The 24976-nt window shown below is 39.5% G+C and overlaps 1 protein-coding gene across 3 annotated transcripts in view; it reads left to right on the forward strand.

Moving 5' to 3' along the window:
* USO1 (USO1 vesicle transport factor) overlaps nucleotides 1–4811 on the forward strand; it is a 93518-nt gene extending 88707 nt beyond the window's left edge. For all 3 annotated transcript variants that reach the window (XM_014787800.2, XM_087434435.1, XM_004430842.2), the window contains 2 exons: nucleotides 3014–3229; nucleotides 3771–4811. In XM_014787800.2, coding sequence (XP_014643286.1) covers nucleotides 3014–3229; nucleotides 3771–3866 — 312 coding nt within the window. In that variant the 3' untranslated portion in view covers nucleotides 3867–4811. The remainder of the gene's footprint in view (nucleotides 1–3013; nucleotides 3230–3770) is intronic.
* Nucleotides 4812–24976: the final 20165 nt, after the last annotated feature.

Genomic DNA, 24976 nt, shown 5'->3' on the forward strand with positions numbered 1-24976 from the left:
CCCATTTCACCCGCCCCCCCATCCTCTTCCCCTCTGGTAACCATCAATCTGTGGTCTGCCTTTATGAGTTTGTTTTTATTTTGCGTTTTTGTATTCCACACATAAGTGAAATCATATGGTATTTGTCTTTCTCCATCTGACTTAGTTCAGCATAGTACCCTCAAGGTCCGTGCATGTTGTTGCAAATGGCAAGATTTCATCTTTTTTTATAGCTGAGTAGTATTCCACTGTGTGTATGTGTGTGTATATATATATATATATATATATACACACACATACACACCACATCTCCTTTATCCATTCGCCCGTCGATGGGCACTTAGGTTGTTTCCATATCTTGGCAATTGTAAATAATACTGCAGTAAACATAGGGGTGCATATACCTTTTCAAATTAGTGTTTTCGTATTCTTCAGATAAATACCCAGAAATGGAATAACTGGATCATATGGTAGTTCTATTCTTAATTTTTTGAAGAATCTCCATACTGTTTTCCATAGGGGCTGCACCAGTTTACATTCCCACCAATGGTGTATGAGGGTTCCCTTTTCTCCACATCCTTGCCAACACTTGTTATTTCTTGTTTTTTTGATAATAGCCATTCCAGTGGGCGTGAGATGATATCTCATTGTGGTTTTGATTTGCATTTCCCTAAAATTAGTGATGTTGAACATCTTTTCATGTCCCTGATGCGCATCTGTATGTCGTCTTTGGAAAAATGTCCGTTCAGATCCTCTGCCCATTTTTCAATCAGGTTGTTTGTTTTTTGTTGTTGAGTTGTATGAGTTATACATTTTAGATATTAACCCCTTATTGGATATATGATTTGCAAATATCTTCTCCCAATTGGTAGGTTGTCTTTTTGTTTTGTTGATGGTTTCTTTTACTGTCCAAAAGCTTTTTAGTTTGATGTAGTCTCTTTTGTTTATTTTTGCTTTTGTTGCCCTTGCCTGAGGAGTCATATCCAAAAAGATATTGCTAAGATTGATGTCAAAGAGCATACTCCGTTTTCTTCTAGGAGTTTTACGATTTCACGTCTTACATTCAAGTCTTTCATCCATTTTGAGTTAATTTTTGTATATGGTATGAGACAATGGTCTGTTTGCATTCTTTTGCATATGGCTGTCCAGTTTTCCCAACACCATTTATTGAACAGACTTTCCTTTCTCCGTTGTATGTTCTTGACTCTATTGTCATAAGTTTGCTGTCCATATATGTGTGGGTTTATTTCTGGGCTCTCAATTCTGTTCCATTGATCTAGATGTCTGTTTTCTGTCAATACCGTACTATTTTGGTTACTATAGCTTTGTAATATAGTTTCAAATCAGGGAGTGTGATACCTCTCGCTTCGTTCTTTTTTCTAAGGATTTCTTTGGATATTTGGGATCCTGTGTGGTTCCATACAAATTTTAGGACTTTTTGTTTTTCTGTGAAAAATGCTGTTGGAATTTTGATAGGGATTGCATTGAATTTGTACACTGTTTTAGGTAATATAAACATTTTAATGTTAATTCTTCCAATCCATGAGCACAGAATATCTTTCCATTTCTTTATATCTTCTCCAGTTTCTTTCAGTAATGTCTCATAGTTTTCAGTGTACAGGTTTTTCACCTCCCTGGTTAAATTTATTTCTAGGTATTTTGTTCTTTTTGTTGCGATTATAAATGAGATTGTTTTCTTAATTTCTCTTTCTGCTAGTTTGTTATTAGTGTATAGAAATGCAACAGATTTTTGTATATATTTTGTACCCTGCAACTTTACTGTATTCGTTTATTATTTCTAATAGTTTTTTGGTGAAGTCTTTAGGGTTTTCTATGCAGTTATGCATCACATAACATCATTTCAGTCAATGACGGACATATACAGTGGTGGTCCCGTGGTGGTCCCATAAGATTAGTATCGTATAGCCTAGATGTGTAGTAGGCCGTGCCATCTAGATTTGTATAAGTACACTCTCTGATGTTTGCACAACGATAAAATCACCTAATGATGCATTTCTCAGAATGTATCCTCATTGTTAAACAACACATGACTGTGTATAAAATCATGTCATCTACAAATAGTGACAGCTTTACTTCTTCCTTTCCAATTGGGATGCCTTTTATTGCTTTTTCTTGCCTGATTACTCTGGCTAGGACTTCCAGTACTATATTGAATAAAAGTAGCAAAAGTGGGCATCCTTGTCTTGTTCTTGATCTTAGAGGAAAAGCTTTTAGTTTTTGACTGTTCAGTATGTTAGCTGTGGGTTTGTCCTTTATGGCCTTTATTATGTTGAGTTACTTTCCTTTTATACCCGTTTTATTGAGAATTTTTATCATAAATGGATGTTGAATCTTATCACATGCTTTTTCTGCATCTGTTAAGATAATTGTATGATTTTTATCCTTTAATTTGTTAGTGTGGTGCATCACATTGATTGATTTGTGAGTGTTGAACCATCCTTGCATCCCTGGAATAAATCCCACTTGATTGTAGTGTATGATCCTTTTAATGTATTGTTGTATTCAGTTTGCTAATATTTTGTTGAGAATTCAAATTATTTAATTTAAGCCATAGATTTTATTTGAAGCTATTTTTCTTTCCCATGTAGTTGTATGTATGAAGTTGGGATAAAAAAATTTTTTAAACTTGAGTTCTAATTTGGTGCTAACCAGGCTTCTGCTGTAAAATGTTTCGTGTCTTTATTTATTCCTCGTATTACCCGAAATGGTGTTATCTCTTAGGATATTTTGAGGAATAGCTAATTAAAACTATTTTTTGCACGTCTATATAACCATCTTTGTTATGTAGCCTAACATAAATTCTCATGTTACTGGATAAGAGTGTGTGTGTGTGTATGTATGTGTATGTATTTTAAACCTCCCATGCCCCCAACCCCCATCCCCATCTCCTATTCCCAAACTCCTCATATTGAACAAGTACAGTGATTTGTCATAGAAAGAACATATTTGTTAAAAACCCTAGGAAAGTGAATACTAATTTTAAAGTAGTGATTTTGACTGTTTTTTTTCCTAGAATGAAATTAAAGCTCTGTCTGAGGAAAGAACTGCTATTAAAGAGCAGCTGGATTCATCTAATAGTACCATTGCCATTTTACAAAATGAGAGAAATAAGCTCGAGGTGGACATTACAGATTCTAAGAAAGAACAAGATGATCTCTTGGTGCTGTTGGCTGATCAAGATCAGAAAATATTTTCATTAAAGAATAAACTCAAGGAACTTGGTCATCCAGTAAGATTGAAATGTTTCCAAACATGATTTATATTATGTTTTTTTGTAATGTATCCTTGAAAGTTATACTGTAGCACGGAAATGTTATGCCTATATATCTGTATTACAGACATAAGTATGTAGGTACATGAATGTGGTATTGTCTACAGTGCTTTCACGGTGTTCAGTGAATTGACTTAAGACACAGATTAGGCACAGTTGCCAACATTGTTAACTGTTCTCTTTTGGGCTTTGAGCCTAGAAAGTGAATTAATTTGATTGCTCCTGTGGTAACAAGACTCTCACCATCACATGCGCCATTCTCTTTTGCCATGTTTAGTTCAGGTTTGTGTGCAGAGAGGTATAGCTATCTGTGAGCAAGTTAACCGATACATCTCATCTCATATTAAAAATGACAGGGAGCCTTGAGCATTAAATCAAGGAAATCAGATGGCTTATAATTACTGGAATAAAGAATTTATCAACAGAATATATATATCATTATGTGTTGAATGTGCAGTGAACAAATCTTCATAATGTTAAATGTGTGTTTTCCCTTTAGGTTGAAGAAGAGGATGAACTTGAATCTGGAGACCAGGATGATGAGGATGAGGAAAATGAAGATGACAGCAAGGACCAGGGTCATATCCAGCTTTAAAATCTCTAGGCATGATAGAGATAATGTTGTAACTTTGAAGATGGAGTCTTAAGATAGTGCTTTGGTTTGCCTCCACAGAAAATAAAGATTTCTAAATCAAGTGGAAAACATTCACTAATAAGACTATTGATGTATTTTTTAAATGATGCCACCCATGTTGAAGACTCTAACTTTATGCAGAACACACATCTTTTATTGAAATTCTTCTGAACTGTCCCCAAGTATAATTTGCAAATAGCTTCAGACACCAAAAATATACCTACCATTTTAAGGCGTGTGGTGGCAGTGCTATTTGCCTTAGTTCCTTGGTTGTTTACATAAGTTCTGTATGTGTCTATTATTTTCACTTGTCAGGGTTTGTGACTTTAAGTACTAACACATTTGATTTAATGTGTATTGGAATCATTGTTTCTAAATTCAGTATTAGAATTCTTAGCTAATGATTTCCTTTTAAAGAAATGGATTTATTTAAAGGCAAGATAGCATGGGCTGGGGATAACATATGTCATCAGCCCTCCATCCAGTGTGACTCCTAAGATGGGCAGGATAGGGCAGTTTAGAATGAGTGCCTTGACACCTGATATGGCTGCATTTGGTACCTCAGTGAGGGAACAGGAGGATACGACATACAGTGAGGAAGAGGGCGTTCCTGAGAAACTTTTGGAACAGTGGATTAGCATGTGGTTGGTTTTGGTTTTTATTTTAAGGTAAACATTAAAACAAATTATAAGTTAACAGCTCACATAACTCAGATGTAGTATTGTTTGAGTATCATAGAACATATTATGTTCCTAGTTTTAAAAAGACCCAAACTATGATTTATATAATTTATTGGCATTTTTGCTGAATAAGTTTAGGTCAGATAATAGATTTTTAAAAAGCAAATGAAGCAGTGTGTCAAAATTTAATGTTTTCATAATAAAAATAGATATTATGTTCACTTAATCCCTGGTCATGTTTCCCTTTTTTTAGATTTGAGTAAAGTATTTTATTCTTAATAAAAGATGAGGCAAGTGAAAGTGGTGAGAGGAGTTCTCTTACTGAAAGTACATTACAGTAACTGAATGTTAAAAGCAATCTTATCATTCAAAACTAATGATTAAGATTCTGTAAGATTGGAGGGGGCTAATTGGAGCAGAAGCAAAAGAGGTTGGAGAAAGATTTGGATGTTTCTAAATTGAGCATTGAAGTTCTTAGCAATGATTTCCATTTAAAGAAGTAGGTTTACTTAAAGGCAAGGCACCAAGAGTTGAGGATAATGCATATCATCTGCCTCCTGGCTTCAGAATACTTTGAACAGTCCACTAAGGGGCACAAACTTATAATATAGGTGAAGTGTCTATGTGTTACAGAACACCTGTGAATGCCCCACCTCGCCCCTGTGCCTTCCCGCTGTTGCACCACCATCCTGAGATGGACCTTGCTGTCAGAGAACCACATAACTGTTACTGGACCAGCTCAGACTGTGAAGTCTTCCTAAAGTTCACCACGTAATGAACAACTGGTTAATGACTTCATTTCAGGCTAGTGTTATAAGGGTAAAGAAAAATGGGTCAGAAGTGAGACTAAGACTTCCATAGATAATGGAATACCAGAGATCTTCAGAAAGAAACATCTGCAAAGTCAGTGATAGTTTGCCAAAGCTCAGTCACTCAGGCTGGCCTGGAGTAGAGAAGACACAAGGAGGGCTTATAGCTACACAGTCCAGCCTAGAGCCCAAAGGGACATCTTCCTAACCATAGCCATAGTTTTCTGTCTGGATTGCTTCTGAAGCCTCCTCAACTGGTCTCTCTGCCTCCAGTCTGGTTGTTGCCTCTCCACCCAAGCCTCCTGCCATCCTCCATGTTCACCACAGTAAGCTTTCTAAAGTGCAAATATGAGGAGATGAGATTGCAGGTGCCTACCGTTTGGAGTCCTTAGCCGGGTGGATAAGACCGTTTGTGTTCTGCTGCTTTCTAGCTTTATCTCCCTTCAAGTATATTTTAGAACCATACCGAGATACTGGCTAGTGTGGCATATATCCTGGCTTTTCATTCACTTGGCTTTTGCACGTGCTCTTTCCTCTGCCTATTTGTCAGCCCTCTGGTTAACCGCTGTTTCCACATATTGAGAGCTGTAACAATGGAGCAATCATAAAGCAAAAACATATTTGTCCTTATGATTTGAAATTTTATTCAAGTGTAGTTTACACCTCTAGCACCCCTGAAAGACAGGAATAATCACCCAAAGTGACTATAAAAGGTAAAGTAACAGCTCACATTTAAAGGTTTAAGTTACTAGTCTGAAACTGTGCTGATTGAAAATCAAACCCTTAAGTTTCAAAGTTTTGTTGCAGCTGGGTAAGGGCCTCATAATGCTCATTATAACCAAAAATCTTTCCTGTAACAGCAGAATTCAGTGATTAATTCAATGAGTATTTATTGAGTGTGTAATGTGCTAGGTACTGCTTATAGGCGCTGGGGATATAGTGGTGAATAAGACAAGAATAAGATAAGTCCTGTCGCCATATAACTTATATACTGGAGGAGTAAATGACAGTGAACAAGTACATAAGATAATGTCAAGTGCTATGTAGCTTCTGGAAAGGAGTTTGCATTTTATTCTGAGTTTGATGAGAAACCACAGGAGTGATTAGATCTGATTTCTATTTCATAGATTACTCTGTCTGCTCTGTTGAGAATTGTCTGGGGAGGAGGCTAAGAGAGAAAGCCAGGGGAGTAGGTAGGAGGCTATTCATCATCCAAGCAAAAGCAGATGTGGTGCCGACTGCATTGCAGAGGTGGAGGTGCTTCAAGTGGTAGGATTGGGGATATATTTTACAGGTAGAGCTGAGAGGACTTGATGAATTGCTTGTGTCTGGGGAGTTGGGGAGTGAGAGAAGAGTAACTCCTAGGGAAAGCTGGTGCCGTTTGCAGAGTCAAAGATGAGAGGAGCAGGTTTAGGGTGGTGATCTAGAGTTGTGTTTTTAGGCTTGCTAAATCTGAGACCCAAGTAGATGCATTTATACAAGTAGGTATGTTCAGTAGGCAGATGGATATAGAAATTTGGAGCTCATTAGGGCTAGAAAAAATAGTGTATAGATGGTATGTAAGTCCATCCAGCAGGATAGGTTCTTACAGGGAGTGAGTGTGGAGAGAAGACAGCCAAGAACTGAGCTTTGGGGCAATTCAGTCTTTAGTGGTAGGGAAAGAATCTTAAGTAATATTAAATGAACAGTGAAATAATCTTATCCTGGAGCAAATTTGCACCTTGGAATTAAGAGGAAAACTGAGAAAGCTGTCACCTTTAAACTGATTTCTTACTGCAGTTTTGGAAAATGAAAACTTAATTCTTTTTGAAACTGCTTTAATGAAACACATTATTGATGCAGACTAGTTCTTTACTAGTGAACCTAATTAAACCTGTGTTTTGAGAACTCTGCCTTGCTAACCAAATAGAAAATAAGTATCTGAAGAAAGTATTTGTTAACAATTACATTATATCATTGGAAAGGGTTTTTTTTTTTAATGCAAATTATTTTATCATATTGCTCCTTTTGTGGATTAGTGACTTGCTTCCCTGCCAGAAACTCTACAGAGAAGTTATTCTTGCAATTTTTCTATGTCTGCAAGTCAGGAACCAGGATTTTCTGTAACCTTTCAAAATAAAATCAAAAAACAAAGTCAAAACCTTAATAAACATTAAGGTATACACACATCTATCTTAAAATGTGATTTCCCTTCTTGCAAATTAACACGTTTTGTCTAGACATAGGTTTTTTCCATATCCACTCTAAGCAATTGTGACTAGTTTAGTTTGAAAAAGCTTTACACATTGACCTTGCTACAGTTTAACCCCTGAGAAGGTCTCATATATGTCCATTTTCTCCCAATTTGCTGGTATTCTTTCCCTGGCTCTTCTCAAGTGCTTCCTCTGATGGAGAGGGCCACCTGGTGAGGAACTGAGGGCAGCCTTCTACCAACAGCTAGCTAGGAGCTGAGGCCCTCGGTCCAACAGCACAGGAAGAACTTAATCCTGCCCAACAACCACTAAGTGAGCTTGGGAGCTGTTCCTGCTCCAGTTGAGCCTTGAGATGACTGCAGCCTTAGCTGACACCTTGCTTGCAGCCTTGTGAGAGACCCTAAAGCAGAGGGCCCAGCAAAGCTGTGTCGGGATCCCTGACCCAGACACTGAGAGATTAAGTGTGTGTTGTTTTAAGCCACTAAGTTTTGGGATAATATTATGCAGCAATAAATAACTCATCCACGTGGTATGGTATGTAGTGCTTGTTCCCTTTCCTTTCTCAGGTCTCCTTTCTAATTTTGGTAGTTTTTACCATTACAAATTTCTGCCTTATATATTGGGATGAAATCTGTTTTCCTGTGGCCCTGTTCATTGATCGTAGTTGAGTCTTTAGGGTCATGCAGTCTTAAACAGCAAACATGTGTGCCCTGAGTCTGCTCTCCAGGCAATCTTCCCTGCTCCTTCAAGTGTTCCTTAGTGGTTCCTTGGATAAACTCTGTCTATGTACGTGGTGCCCAAATTGATGGAAAAAACAGCCACCTCCATGTTCTGAGTACTGTCCTCGTCTGAGTGACAGTTGCTTACTCCATGTAAAGTGAGGCTGGTGCAATGCTCAGTAAATGCTGCCTAAGCACAAAAAAATCATATTTTCAATTCAGTCCAAGATTTTATTAGCTTTTTAGGAGACAATATAACATTGCAGACGCATCGGCTTGCTTGTTTTCCACAAGTGCTATTGTGAAGCCGTTCTGCATCTGTGCGGGTGTTCTTTTGGACTGCTACATCTGTTTAAATTTAGACTTGAGCAGTTGCCTTGGATTGCTGCAGCCTTTCAGGATCTTTTTTTTTCATATCCTAATTTTTATCATAAGCACTTTATTTTTCCCATCTCTAAAAAAAAAAAACGAAGAAGAATTGTTTTACCCTACTGACCTCACCATGTTGTTGCCACGATCCACCGTGCTCATGCCTGGGAAAACAAAATTTCAAGTTTGTATTTTGAAGAGAAATTATAACAAGCACACTACAGTTGAGATTGCTTATGGATTAAAGCAGCTATTAGATATCTAATGAAGATATACAATAAATATGTAATAAAAGTAATAAAGATTTTGAACCTCATTTTAAATTCTCATTTAATACATCACTTATATCTAAATAAACTTAAATTTTCTAATCTTGTATAATTAGTATTTTCTGTTGAAAAATACTTAAGCATCTAGTGTTCAAAAAAATGACAAAGCATATACTTGGGTTGCGAAGATAATATTTTAATGTGTCTTGAATCATAAATCCTCCCATATTAGGGCAAGTAAATAAATCAGTTATGAGAAAACTACATAAATATTAGATTCAAAGAAGTAACTTCCTGTTCAAGTTTGGACGTGAGCATTTCTTTAATCTTGTCATATTTGAAAGGTAAGCCAATATACTGCTATTTTAGGGATGGATTTCTCGTATTGAAGCACCCTTTCTCCCAATTTAATAATCTTGAGTCATAGTAACTATCAGTATTCAATGGAAAAAATTTATTGAGTTTATGAAGTAACAATATTTAAGGTCACTTGGGTTACAAGTTACATTCAATTCAGAAAGGTAAGACTAGAAGGATTGAAGACAACAGACATAGAAAACTCCTTTGAGAAGTTTTGCTATAATGAGTAGAGAAATGGGCTATAGCTGGGCTAGGATGTGGGGTCAAGTAAGAGATATTTTTAAAGTAGGAAATACTAAAGACTAAGCTGATGGGAATAGTCAAAGCAAGAAGAGGAGAGTTTACAGTTGCTAAAATATGTCCTTGAATGGATGAATGGGGAAGGAACCAAAGCACAGGTGGAGGGAGTGGCCTTAGAGTGGAGTGTGGACAATGTATCCATGGTAACAAGAGGGGAGGTGGAGGTGGAGGGTATGGGTAAAGAAAGAAATTGGTATGTGGTGCTGGGGATGTAGAAGTTCTCTTACTGCTTCTATTTTCTCAGTTAAATAGGAAGCAAGATATTAATTGAAAGTAAGAACTGGGGAAGAGGTTTGAGGGAAGTGGAAAAATTGTGAAAATAGATGTCTTAGAGTGGAGATTGGGAAACTAAATGGACCAGAAAAATATAGTTCCAAGAATCAACTTCAGACACAAAGATGTCCGGAGGAACAAGACTTGATCTTCTTCTGTGTCCCTTCTTAAGAGCCTGGAAACCTTTCCTTGAAGCTCCCAGCCAATTTCCTGTGAGTAAGGGTTAACGTCAGGCCTGGGTTGCCAAACAGGTTTAGGCCTACCTGAGAAAGTGACCTTAGATCTGCCTTTTCATAGCACTGTTTCCTTGGCAACTAGCATGTTAAGCTAGAGAGGAATGCTTTGTACTGGAAGCTGACTATCTGCCTTATTTGCTGTGAAATCCCCAGTCTGTGGAACTGCACCTGCATAGGGAGAGCTGTAAGTTGGCACCCAAGTAGACAACTGGTGAGAAACCAATCAAGTGAACCCATGCACCTTGAACTTCCTTAGCAGCTATACATGACGCAAGTGGGTTATGGGGGCCAAGAAATTGTATATGTGGGTAACCCATGAGCCTCCTCATGGCCTGAAGATACTGTACACTCAGTATTCCTGTCTTGTATCCCTCTGTGAAGTTAAAAAATGAAGTATTAGAATAAAGTATATTGTAGCTTATGAGATTGATTGACAATCAAAATCTGTGACTACTGCTGATGTAGGGCAGAATGGCATTTGGAGCAGGATTGGTATTCAAATCTTTAACTCAATTTGTATCTTCCTGTCTCAAGGCCACAATGGCTCACAGACCCATTTACTGGCAAACCAATTACCATCAAAGGAAATAAGACCTCAGTGATTGCCTTGACTAATTGCAATTGACCCCTGGGCTGTGTTGAGTGACTGGGCAGCAGCTCTTAGAGCACACAGCTTTGTGGGGTTGGGCAATACTTGAACAAAATTAAGTTTATGTTAAGAAGGAGAGATAGGGGTAAGGGGCTGGCAATGAAAGAATATTGGGTAGGCAATCAGTTCGTCTGCTGTGTCTACATAATGCATATGCACAGGATAAAATAGAACCTTCTCTTAGGTCTCTATAGCTGTTTGCTGAGACAGAGTGATTGGTGTCAAAAAGTCCTACTTAAAAGTTGACTCTTCCACATGAGACATCAATTGTATCACAGACTAGATACGTAACCCAAGCACCAAAGTGACCAATCTTCCCAATTTGTAATATAATTTTCAGATTTATATGAAATTCACATTTTATGGTTTTAAAAATATTTTGAATGCTAAGTCCTATCAAATAATTTCCATTTAACATATTTTTTGTGATTGCCTACCATGTTTAAAGCACTGTAAAATTACCAGTGTCTTCAGAGTAGTGAAAAATTCATTACATTACATCAGTGTCTTCCTGAACAGTCTACTTTTTACTCATTGGCTCTTAGCAAGCAGTGATTCACCTGCAGACTGAGCTCGTTAGAAACATTGTGTTCCAAAGCTGGTGAGCACTGATGTCAGTTTGTTTTCCTGTTTACCCTATACGTTTAATGTAGATGCACAAATAGATGTGATACTTGAAGTAGTGGAAAGAGTAGGCAGACCTCAGTCCAAAGCCTTGCTCCTACACTTTTAAATTCCTGAGTGTTTTACTCGGCTCAGGCTACCATGATAAGATACTATAGACTGGGTGGCTTAAACAACAGAATATCATTTCTCAGTTCTGGAAGCTGGGAAGTCCAAGATCAAGGTGACGGAAAGGAAAGTTTTCTTCTGGGGTCTCTTCTCTTGGCTTGTAGGCCCGCCATCTCACCGTGTGCTCATAATGACCTCTTCTTTGTGTGCACATGGAGACAGAGAAGCTCTCTGGTGTCTCTTCTTATAAGGGCACCAATCCCATCATAGGGGCCCCACCCTCACAGCTGCATCTAACCCTATTACCTCCCAAAGGCCCCATCTCCAAATACCTGGGGGTTCAACATATGAATTTGGCGGGGATACGAACATTCAGGCCATACCACTGAGCAAGTGACTGAAACTCTACGTATCTTAGTTTCTTCCTAGAGCTAATTATACCTACCTAATAGCGTTATTGTGAAAATTATTTTAAATAAATACTAAAATACACATCTAAGTCTACCTAGGCTGAGTTATGCTATGGAAACAAATGACTCCCAAATTGCAGTGTCTTATGACACCCAAAAGTACTTTGGTTCAAGTTCACATCCTTGGTATGTCAGCTGTGGCTTTGCTCCAAATCTTCATTCCAAGACCAATGCTGAAGCAGCAGCTTCTATCTGGGACAGGCATGTCTCATGGCAGAAGGGAAAGAGAGAAGGCAGAATCTCACAGTGGCTCTGAGAACTGCTGCTTAGACGTGCCATCACTTTCATTCACATTTCAATGGCCTAAGCCAGTCAAGGCCAAATTTATGTCAATGCAAAGTATAATCTTTCCACAGGGACGAACCTGACAGGGAAGTGCTGTGATTTTAACAATCACAATTTGTCACAGGCTATAAAAGCACAGCCGGTAAATGTTAGCGTCCTTCCCTCTTTTCCCTTACTGATCCTGCTGAGGAAGATGGTTATATAGCACAGACAGGCAATGTAAAGTCACGGTTAGGAGTTTAGGTTCTGGAGACAGACTGCCTGAGTTTGAATACTGACTCTGCCGTTTGCCAGCTGTGTGGCCTTGGGCAAGTTATTTAACCTGTCTGTGCCTCAATTTTCTCCTCTGTAAAATGGGAATAACAATAGTATCCATGCCATAGAGCTGTGGATTAAATTAGTTAGTGTATGTAAAGTGTTTAGAACAGTGTACGGCACGTACTAAGCCCTATATAACTGTTAACTGTTGTTGCTGCTGCTGTTATTGTTATTATGGAAAGAAATCCGGCTTGAAGTCAAAAGACTTGATTTAAAATCTCAGCTTTATCATTCCATTAGTAACCTTGAGCACATCACTTAATTTCTGCATACTGATTATTTCTTCATCTATAAGATTGGAATAGCACTCATTTCTGGAGAGGCCACATAGGACAATGGTTTTAAGAGCATGGACTCCAGAGCTGGACTACTTGGGATCAGATTCCAACCACACCACTTCAAGCTGTGGTGACTACGGGGAAATTACTTAACCCCTGTGTGCCTCCATTGCATGACCTGTAAAATAGGGAGAATAATCGTACCTTACATTCATAGGAATGTTATAGGAATTAAATGAATTAATAGTTGATATATGTGAAGGTCTTAGAGCAGTGCCCGGCACTTAGTAAATGCTCAATGACTGGATGGCACATACAGGAGTGCTTAGTAAGTTTTAACTAGTATTCTTTTTCCATAGAGTTTTGAGGGTTGACTGTACGAATAGGCATGAAAGTGCTCTATATGAAGTACCGGTCAAATGTGAAGGCTTAGGAATCTGCAGTGTAGACTTCTATGGCTATGTAATTAGGCTTAACCAGGCTTAGCACGTCCAGGCAGCAGTAAGCATTTTATTCTGGAAGTCTGTCCAGTTCAGAGCAACCCCTTAACTGCCTCCTTTGGGTGGAATGGGCTGCGGTTTGTAGCTTGTAAATTGTAGAAGCAAAAGCTGACACTTGGCCCTGCTTCCAGTGGGATTGAGCACTTTCCACATCAAATCAGGGCAAACAAAGCTTTGCACCCTGAGATCAACCGAGAAGACTGGAGTCACCCTGCCTGGCTCTGATCTCCAAAATAATAAAGCCTTGAATATTTCCTGAACTCCCTAACCAACATAATTTTATCCCTGATTTTTGCTATGCTGATATCTAAAGACACGTCATGACTTTTGTGAAAATTATAATCATGTGGGAGAGTTGCAGTTTTCCCACCATGAGCAGACTAATGTAACAGTCATAACCTTGGTAATTTGATGTTCTTTTCCTTTGAATGCGTGTGTGGTTTTTTTGTTTTTGTTTTAATCTGGGAAGGCTGTTCCCTTTCACTCTGTAAGTAAACTTTATCTTTCCTTTTCTAAATGTTTCTGTCTTGGCTATAGTTAACGGCACTGGGGTCGCACCCTTGACCCAAGATGGACCAAATTCTCCTCTCCAGGAATATTCTTTTTCAGCTTCTTAAACCGAGAAGATGTGACCCTGAGGGCTTTGGAGTAGCCACTTCACCAGATATGGGACAGAGAGTTGGGCAAGTTCACCTGCAGAGCAGAATGAAGCAGCAACGAGTTGGGGAGAGAACGAGATAGAGACTGGGGGACAACCCTTCCACCCCATACCCCCACAGCCCCCATCCTATCACACTGTTTCATTCACTTCAGAACACTAATCACTGTCTACAAGTGTTTGTTTGTGTCTCCACACCTACAAGAATGAATGTAAGCGCTCTGAGGGCAGGAAAATTGTCTTGCTCTTCGTTGAATCCCAGGGCCTAGATCAACACTTGGGCCTAGAGTGGGTACTCCATAAATACTGACCAGATAAATGAATGCTATTTACTTGTTCATAATCAGATGAGAAATCTGAGAACTTTTGTTGTTTCAAAGATCTTGTTATCTTCTTTGAGTTATTACAAATTTAACAGAATTAGGGACATTGACAAAATAATAATTGTATGTGGTTAATTTTGATGCCTGAGACTTTAAAAATGATAAGAGCCTGCATTCTATGGAATGGGTTGCATTATAACACTCCTTCAAGAAGGCAGAGTCTCACCGATCACCACGTAGAGTGACCTGGGCTGATTCCTCCCAGCCATCCTCAGATTATAATGATGAGCCCTTAAGAGAAGGAGAGAGGTAGCCAGGTCTTGTTCCTGTCTTCACTAGGAGACCAAGAGCCTATAATTGCTTGGTTTTATGTGTGACTTGTATGGAACATTAATTATCCAAAGGAAGTTTCCTTCAAATTGCCTTTTCCTTCCAAAATGTTCAAAGGAATGTCCTTTATAAGTAGCTAATTAACCTGGGCGTTTTGTGCAATTTATAGAAATGGACTAAAATTTTTCTTATCCGCTAAGTGCTTGTTCATGGTAAATGTGTTTTGATCATAATACATATTTTTCTCTGGTTAGGTACTTAATCTTTGTTAATACGGAGATAATTTCCCATCTTAGTTAAGGAGTCGTGTGGATCTGTATGAGACCAAGTTAGCACGAGAGACTCCATGTCTAAACCCCCCTTCCCCTCCCCCGTCTTATTCTCACAGTGTGCTTTGGGGAAACGCTTAGAACTGCACATAGGCGAGCTGATCAGTAACCAGTAGAGAGAAAAACTTGTTAGCAGAAAATTTAAGTCCTCTGCCCAAACTGTTCCTTCTCTCCCTGATAAGAAAATAACTAATGTTTTCTTAGATTCCTCAGGAATGTCACATGCAGCAGATCTGAAACTTTTGTCTATGGAGAGACGCCCAACGGTCTGCGGTCCTCCACCACCTGACACTCCTGAGCCCCTCCCCAACTCCGTTTGCCTTTTATAAGTTGTTTCCAAATCAGTTCCCCTTTAAGATTTGTTTTTTAGGACAATAGTCCACCATCTTCCGATCAGCTAGATCATCGCTTAATAAAATTTTCTCTCTATTGCTTTGCCTCTTGATGGATTGGCTTTTGTCTCTCGGCCAGCAAATCAAGCCCTTGTTCGGTATCATGTATGGTCCATTTTTGTTTGCTATCCACTCACTTTATTTACCTTCCTGAGCCCAAAATTTTTCTATGGGCTAAAATGCCATTTAATAATCTTAAATATTCCTTGAATTTCTTAAAGAAAAGTATTTATTATGTCCATTTGCTCCCAGAGTTTCCTTACTCTTGAGTTTTTAAGTTTTCTCTCCAGTTTGTGTGTGTGTTACAGATAAACCATTTGGGAAGGGACTTTTTTCTTTTAGAGAAGTCATTTTCAAAAGATGTGGCAGGATCTTTGACAATATTTCATAAGCCCTTCTGACCTATATTTAGCTTTCTAGAGGATTTATTTATAATAACAAACCCTTAAGGCACAGTGAGTGAGGCGGCCACAGCTTGTTTCTGTCTTCACTACAAAACCAGGGATGCTTGGTTTGAGTGTTCCACTGTAGTTATGATTATTTGGGTAAAGAAACATTTACTTTAGATCCTCTTTTATGAATACGCTGTTGAGCTGTGCTCTCCATACTTTTTCTTCATTCTTTCTGACTTTCATTTTCTTTATATTAGTATGATAATGCCTATGTTCCTATGCTAATTTTATATGTTTTTTTCTTTTTCTTGTTTTCTTTAAGAAAAGAGGTTGCTTTTGTTCAAATTGATTTGAAAGTATTCTTTGAGGTGATTTGTGGAAGCTTGGATGAAAATGGACCCATTGTCAGTCACTGTCTTTGAAAGTTTTACCACTATCTATTTCATAACGTTTGAGTCCTCATGCTATGAATCTGATTCTTTCTCATTATTTGCAATTTAAAAAACCTTGAAAGTTTTGGGCTTCGGTCTTTATTTTCTATCCTTCCTACTTTGCATAATTAAAATTGCCCAAACTGAGTAAATTTGAATATAATCAAATTGTGAGACACAAGTAAGTCTACATGAATAAAAAGTTGTACTTACCGTCAAAAGGATATTAGAAAGAGAAAGACCTCAGAAGATTGCTGTGTTTTGGATATCTGCACACTGAACTCTATCTCTGTGATTAAGGAATTACAGATGAGGAAAGTTTATCTATTCAGCATTTCTTACTGTGTCAGCCTCACCAGTTATCTATTGACTGTGTCTAAATGATGGTGCTTTTTTTAAAGGCTTGAAATATAAATGTTTCCTGTTGGGCACAAGCACAGAAGCTGAGCCGACTGTTAATGGCCTATCATCCAATTGCCTTTAATGGAGATAAAATAACCATTAGGCTCTTTTCCAAGCCCTTGGATGTTAGATGAAATTTTTTCCAATTAGTGCAACAGCAGCTTTCAGTTTTGAAGTCCCTGCAGCCATAAGTGTAATCTTAAGCAGCTGATTACTTTCTGCAGTGGTAGATTAGATGATTTCTGTGTATTTCTTATAACCACATGTAATTTTTGTTCCATTTTTATTTTTTTAGCAATCTTCATTTATTCAAGGTCTTTTTGATGACTTGCCTTAGCCAGAATTGGCTAGTAGGTTTCACCTTGTATGACAACTTGGTATACTGGGTTGAGATAGTGAGACCACATTATTCTAGTGGGGAATTGATTAGTGATGTCTGCCATGGAGAGAATGGATATTAGTAATAGGCTGTGCCTCAGCCATCAAGTAAGCACAGTAAAGCCTTTAGGCAACCTTTGAAAGCTACTGAGTTAACCTTTAATGTGTCAAGGAGGAAAAGTTTTTCTACCCTCTTAGGTTCATTGAATGGGGGCCTGCAAATTTAACTGATGAAAGACAGATTAACAGGAAATAAGGAATACAAATTTATTAATTTTTTTATGTGCACAGGAGTTCACAGAAAAGTGAGACTTAAAGAAATGGCTATGGGCGGGCCCCGTGGCGTAGCAGTTAAGTGCGCGCACTCTGCTGCTGGTGGCCTGGGTTCGGATCCTGGGCACGCACCGAAGCACCACTTGTCAGGCCATGCTGTGGTGGTGTCCCACATATAATAGAGGAAGATGGGCACAGATGTTAGCTCAGGGCCAGTCTTCCTTGGCAAAAAGAGGAGGATTGGCACGGATGTTAGCTCAGGGCTGATCTGCCTCACAAAAAAAAAAAAAAAAAAGAAGTGGCTAGACTTGGGGGCTTATATACCATTTTAAGAAAGAAAAGGGGTTTTGGTGTTCAAAGGACAATAACTTGTGGAGAAGTGACTAGGAAATTTATGGGAGAACTAATGGAAGATAAGGGTTATTTTAGTAAAGTCTGTTTATGTAAACTCATCTCAGTGTCGACTCTCAGTCTCTGAGGATAAGAGTGCTCTTCTCTTCCTGGTGCAGGGGGGACACCTTCCCAAAGGGAAATACAGGCCCTGCTTTTAGGCAGATAAGGGGAAGGCAGAGAACTCTTCCTGTAGTTGTTGATTCACAATTGCCTTCAGCTCAAAATAATCCTTACGCCAAAGTGGCATATTTGGGGGTAGCATATTCTGATCCCCTTCAAATGCTAACCCATTTTATGGAGTACAAGATTGCAATGTAAGAAAAAAGTGAAAGTAATTTGTTTCCCTAGTTCCTTTCCCTACAGTTTTGGAAATGTTTTCTCCTCTCAAATTTCCCTTAAAAGTCAGCAAGTCTATAAAGCGAGTTAACTTATATTCCTAAATTTCATTTCTTACTATAAGAGCTTTTGTGATGTCTAAGACCCTGAAGTACAAAGAATTATTCCAAACCAGAGAAGGGCCAGATTAAATATCCCAGGTTGTTCTGTTTGCCCAGCCACATGTTTTTCTTCCTTTCCTCCTGTTTCTTCATCCCGTTCTAGCATATGTTTTGGTGATGCAGCCCCATCTGTCTATTTCCTTTTCCTTTCTCTCCTGGATTTTTTTTTTTTGGTGAGGCGATCAGCCCTCTGCTAACATCTGCCAATCCTCCTCTTTTTTTGCTGAGGAAGACCGGCCCTGGGCCAACATCCGTGCCCATGTTCCTCCACTTTACACGGGACGCCGCCACAGCATGGCTTGCCAAGCAGTGCATCCGTGCGCGCCCGGTCTCCAAACTGGCGAACCGCGGGCGGCCGCAGTGGAGCGCGCACACTTAACCGCTTGCACCACCAGGCCGGCCCCTCTCCTGGATTCTTTATCAGTACACATGCTCTCCCGCAGGAAGCACAGGGTGGAAAAGTCCCTGTGGTCCCTTACAGTTGTAATCACCAGGGTTTCAATTTCTCCCTTCACTTTATAACTTTTCTTAATGTTTCTGTGCTATGTCTAGAAATACAGTCATATATTCATTCTGGTACTCCAAGATTTCCCGTGTCTGCTTCTTTTTATCTTCTGATTTAATCTTTATGCCTAGCGGTGTGCTAGAGCTGGTTGTCAATTTTTCAGGGATTTTGTGAGCTGGTTTTTAAACATGGCCATTATTAAAAACTGAATTATCTAAACTTACAATTAAGTAAATTATATTAAAAGCACAGGTAATATGTACTCAAAACTCATCACTGCCTAATTATCTTACCGTATTTTACTATTACCTATGCTCTTGAGGCTATTTATGCCTATTATATCTATCTGTATGGGGGAAACACTATATAATGGTGTGCTTCTGCCACAACTCGTCCCAATCCCATGTTTAGTGATGTCACGGCAAAAACTACAGATCAGGACTTTATCCCCGGACAGCCAGTTGTTAAACATTTGCCAGCACATCACTGCTCTTCGCCCACAAAATGCTGCTTGATCATACGTTAAGCTTTACCAACCAAATTATCACTTTTGCTGAGCTTAACATCATTCTTCTCTCTTACAATTTCAAGATTTATGCAACCAGTTCACAGCAAGTTTCTTATTGTGTCATATGCGTTGTCCTTTCAACTTTGTCTAAACAGGATAATTTTAACTTTAAGGGTGGATCAACTTCTGTTTCATTAAGTCAGTTAGCTTCCTCCTTTTGAGTTAGCTCTAAGTTCTTCATTTCTTTTGCTGCACACAAAACACCACTAAAATCTTTGAGTGGATCTCTGTCAGTTGTGCTGATCAAATTGGGTAGTTGCCGAAGCTTTTCAGTAACAGTCATCTGCCTAGTTGGCTACAATTTTAGTGTCTAATTTGTGCTCACTCTTCCATTATCATCTCTACCAATTCACTCTCTGAAGACACTTTCTTGATGAAGCTATTTCCACTTGAAGGACAATCTATTTAACTGTGAAGAAAACTGGTGTATTTTTTAAATTTTTCTGCTGTAACAGTCCCTCTCCAAGCCCTTTCCTTTAAGAATTTTCTGATTTAAAATTATCCTGTTTGTTACAGTCTGGGCTGCCTCTTTCATTCTGGAGGCCACAGCTCGAGCGTTGGAAACCAGCGACATCAGGATTGTCTCGATAGTCTGAAGAGTGCTGTAGCAACTAATGTGTGAATGACTAACATCAGAATCTTTCCAGATTTGGTAGAGATGATTTAAGAATAGGAGATTCCAATCCCCAGGGCAGGAAGAAAATGGAAAAAAAAAAAAACAAAGACAGGACAGGGCAACAGATGGTAAATTCCTATGGCTTCCCAATTTTCCCTAAAATTGGCTTTTTAAAAAAATCTTAAACAGTTCAGAGACCGATTTAGAAGTTGTGTTGTTTTATTTTTGGGTAACAATGAGTAATTGCCTCAGAGTTGTACAGCACGTGCCAACATCTCTTTCCTGGGTCTGTGAAGCTTTTTATAGAGGAACCTCACTTCTAGAGGAGTTGGTGATTGAGGTGAATCCCATAATAGAAATAGTCAGGTTCGCAGGATACATCACTGGGGGTGGTTGACTGTAACCTGAAGCTAGAGATGCCTGGGACCACTCGAGATTTGAATGCTTCCCTTGAAAGACGCTCTCCACACCCAGACAGCAGCACAGGCAGCTGTGGGTCTGGGTCTCCTCCGGGGAGAAGGGGACGCTGAGCTCTTCAGCTTACACATCTCCTCGGGGCTCCTTAGTTGCAGAGGAGGTGGGGAAGCTGGTGTCATGAAGTGCTCCCTCTGTGGGGTGACCTGGAGTAGTCAGAACGCGAGGTGTCGGGGAAAATCTGGCTGACATACCAGCGTATGTCCCCAGCTTCCCAGATACAGAGGCCTCTCCGTTTCTCTCCGGTATCTTGGACTGGGTGGAGAGTGCGAGGACAGGGCCTCTCAGAGCTGTGCTCCCCAGCAAGGGAGGAGCCAGAGTGGACGAGCTTTGTCTAGGCATGACAGGCACTGGCTGAAGCGGGATGCGTGCCACCGTGTTGACGGCAGGTCTCATTATATCTGGCGCTCCAAAAACACTGGAAGGCCAGAGAGCTAGCAAGTCGGCTGTCTTCCTGTGAAAAGCGTTCTCTGGTTTCCCTTTCAATCTGTGAATTGGCTGTAAGTAGAAGGACAGAAAAAGTTACAGAAAGCACTTCCTGGCTGGAATACACAGGCGGCTCCATGCTAATTGACAGAGTTTTGGCCTAAAAGAGCTTGGGGGGTGGAGGGGGCAGTGCACATGTGACTCCTGCAGAAGATAAAATAAAGGGGGAGCCTGAGGCTGGAGTGACGTGCAAAAAGTAGCTGTGGTTGAAGTTGGGCTAAACTGGGAAACTGGTTTGGTTTTTGCCTGATTTGCATACATTTTGAATGCCATCGTCCTCTCAGATACAAACGTAGAGCCTGGAGAAAGGAGTCATGGGGATAGTGCATATCGAGGTACCCAAGTAGAAAGATCCTAAAGCATGCTTAGACCCCTGCTATATCCTGGCCACTACCACCCACCCCCTGAGTCATTTCCATGCTGGTGCTTTGACTAAACAGTTAAGATGAGCTAGATATTTTCTGTCCTTTTGTGGTTTTTTTCCCCTTTCTTATTGATGTGACACAATGGTAGGACATTTTCAACAAAGAACCCTTTTGGCACAACCCTGCTATATTACATATACCCCACGACTGATCAACATTCTTTCATTTGTTCTAGTATTTTCATATCCTCCTTATCTCTGCTGACATATTTGTCATCACCAGTTGCCTATTAGAATAGTAAGTGTCACAAGCAAACGTGAGTAGGTCAAAGTTTTTCTTGAGCCCGAGGTCTGTTGGCCTTGCTAAGAAAGCCACCGAGCTTTTCAGGCAAGAGTTAGAGCCTACATGCTTCCTAGTCATTATGCCCTAGATGAGTAATTTTTTGTTGGTGGCAGGTGGTATTTTAGTTTAGGATTTTCTTCAGGATAATATTGGAATTCAAATGGTTAGTTTCAACTTTATGTCTTCTAAACTCAGCCCAATACTGACTTTTTCTAGAGTGACAGAAGAATATTATATGCAAAAAAAAAAATCCTTTCACATTGAATTCAAAACATTTCCATCTGGGTTCAGTCCACAGAGATTTGAAGAATTCGGACACACTCAAATTTTACCACTCTCTCAAATATTACCACTGTACTAAGTTTCTACAGTTGAAACACAGACTTCTCTTAAATTATCTAAAGCAAGGACTCTAAACCAGGAGCAATTTTGCCCCAGGAGACATTTGGCAATGTCTGGAGACATTGTTGGTTGTCATATGTGGGGAGCAGGGGTACTATTGGCATCTAGAGGGAACAGCCTAGGGATGCTGCTATGCATCCTATAATACGCAGGGCAACCCAACAACAAAGAATCATCCAGCCCCCAAAGTCAATAGTGCTGCCATTGAGAAATCCTGATCCAAAGTAACTAATTTTTTTAGGAAAGCAATATGCTATTGACTTACCAGCATCTGAAATATATAGTAGCTTTTTCTGTACCCAGGACTGCTGTCACTGCTCTCGTCCAACAAACCGAGCACCCCTTTCTACAAACAGAAGAATGAGGTTGCCTTAGAACTCCTTTTCTCTTTTGGTCTGTTGCTTCCTTTCCGAATGGATGCGTGTTACTTCAAAACTTGGAGAAAAGCTACTCAAAATAATGACACTAAGTTAGTGGCTCTGGTAAGGTTTATGTCTTGGATAAAATGGGAAACCTGCAAACAGACTTGGGGCAAGTCAAGGGCCAGAGGCCGGTCTCCGTCACCACCCTCCTTTCCATCACAGCCCCACATATCTCTTGTCTTGCATCTGTTCCAGCTCTGCAGCCAGTGCCAACCTCAGCTTTCTCATCCCAGCTCCCTTCTCTTCTGGGACCTCAGAGACAGTCCAAGGTGGTCTACAAGCCCATGTGCAAAATAACCACTGACACCCTCCTACACCCCCAGCCAGGCCCCGAGGGGCAAGCGAGGTTTTGACTCTGATTTTTATCTTCCCCCCCACAACACACACATCTTTTCACTTAAGTGTGTATATTAGCTAAAATTTCCTTTTTCAAATTTCGTGTGATTTCCACTTAAATCTTCATATTGGGGTCCTTTGTGACATCCTGTAAAGTTCTAAAAGGTTTTCAGTCCCTTGGAAGAATTTAAGTGACTAATGATGCCAAAAGCACCTCATGAAAAAAAAAACTTATTTATAAATAGAAAGCATCACTCTGGATGTAGTATTATCAAAATCAGTGGTTAAAATATGTTCCTGTTTCTGATACCAACCCTATGAAGAAGGTATACAGGAGGCACAGATGTCCTTTGTTCCTGAAGTGATAGCTGGGCTACTATGAACTGAGCGTTTGTATCCCCCTAAAATTCGTATATTGAAACCCTAATCCCCAATGTGATGGTATTTGGAGGTAAGGCCTTTGGAAGGTAATAAGGTCATGAGGCTGGGGCCTTTATGAATGGGATTAGTGCCCGTATAAGAAGGGGCACCAAAGAGCTTGCCTCCTCTCTCTCTCTCTGCCGTGTGAGGATACAAGAAGAAGATGGTCATCTGCAAATCAAGCAGAGAGCCCTCACCAGGAAGAGATTGGCCAGCACCTTGATCTTGAAATTCCCAGCCTTCAGAACTATGAGAAATAAATTCCTACTGTTTAAGCCACCCATGGTATTTTGTTATAGCAGCTGAGCAGACTAAAACACGTGCTCAGCAGGAAAGAGCACCAAGGTCAATTAGCAACGTCTGTCTTGATCAGGCAAATGGCAGTGATGGCACGTGTACTCCTATTTGCCATTAGGTCCAGATATACAGCAGACATATATGTAGATCTGTCTCTCTATCTACCTACCTGTTTGGAAAGACCAAGAATTGGTTCTTTTTTTTTGGATTATTCTTATAGCCTCATACCATTGATCAATAAATATATGTATAATAAATCACTTGTAAAAATTCTAAAATTCACACACGACCCTGTATTTTATCACATCTCCCGCAGAATGAGTGAGAAGCAGAGAACAATACTGCTGAGGCCAGACGCCGAGGCTGGGTGATCAGCCAGATCGACTGGCTAGGTCAGTAATTTGTTCCATAAAGCAGCCTATAGCAACACATGATTAAAATTCCCACCTTGACAAAATGACAAATTATATGTTATAAACATCTAGGCTGCTCATGATTAAAGGTGAATAATGGGAACTGTGATGATAAATTCCACCTTTCACTCTGAGGCACCCTCAGCAAAAAGTGAATGCCGTTCTTCCAAAGGCCTAACAAGAAAGCCTTTGCCTAGCTCAAAAATATGCTAGAGTCTCAAATTTCATCTTAAAAATTCACTTGAATTTTGTAGTCTGTGCCACAATATAACATTTACTGTAATACTAATTTTATTGATAATTTAGGGCCTCTATATATACCATCTGTCTACTGCGATACTGTGATAGCCTCAGGAGGGTGTTCAGGCTTAAGTCCTTTTGCCCCTGCCCTAAATGATCCTAAGCCGAGGTTCACAGTCAAACAACTTTTGGTTTGTGATGGTGGGGAGAAGTAGGGGGAGTGCTGTTGTGGTTGTGTTGCGTTCTGTGTTTTGTGTGTGTTTATTTGGTCGCCTGACAATCAGAAGCTCCAGCTATGGATTGACACAGAAATTTATGGAACATAATGGATGAACCCTTTAAGGCCAGTCCCAGTAACCAAACTGAACATGTCCACTCGGAGATTATCTGATTAAGAAGAATGAAGAAAATGAATGAAATATTAGATTCAAAATGCAGTTGAAATATTAGATTCAAAGTGCAAACATTAAACCTATGGGGGAGGGAGAGTTGGTTGTAGCTAAGAGGCAAAAAAAATAGTTCTTGGTAGCAGAAAGATTGAAAGTATTATTTCCAAGTTCTTTTCCAACTCTAATATTCTATGAGGCTACGATTGCATTTTCACTCAGGGTCCCAGTTGCAACCACAGGCAATCAAGGCCACAAAAGCTGTTTTCCTAAGAATGTAGCGATGGCTAGAAGCAATTTAAAAGCAGAAAAGAAAGTGTCTGGGAGCAAGGGGGAGAAAAAATGAAGCAAGACCACAACAAGGAGCAAACACACAATTCCCATAGCTCTTTTTCCTAGAGGAAATCATATCACTCTATACTATAAATGGTTCATATTCAGTGCCATAGATTAAAACAGAATAGGATGCCATTGTAAATAGCTATAATTGAGAAAGATACAAGGATATATATACAATATATATCAATAATTTACGTCATAAATACAAACTGCCCAGTATATA

Source organism: Ceratotherium simum, chromosome 8 (assembly GCF_057802395.1).
Source record: "Ceratotherium simum simum isolate JZ-2026a chromosome 8, ASM5780239v1, whole genome shotgun sequence".
Lineage (NCBI taxonomy): Eukaryota > Metazoa > Chordata > Mammalia > Perissodactyla > Rhinocerotidae > Ceratotherium > Ceratotherium simum.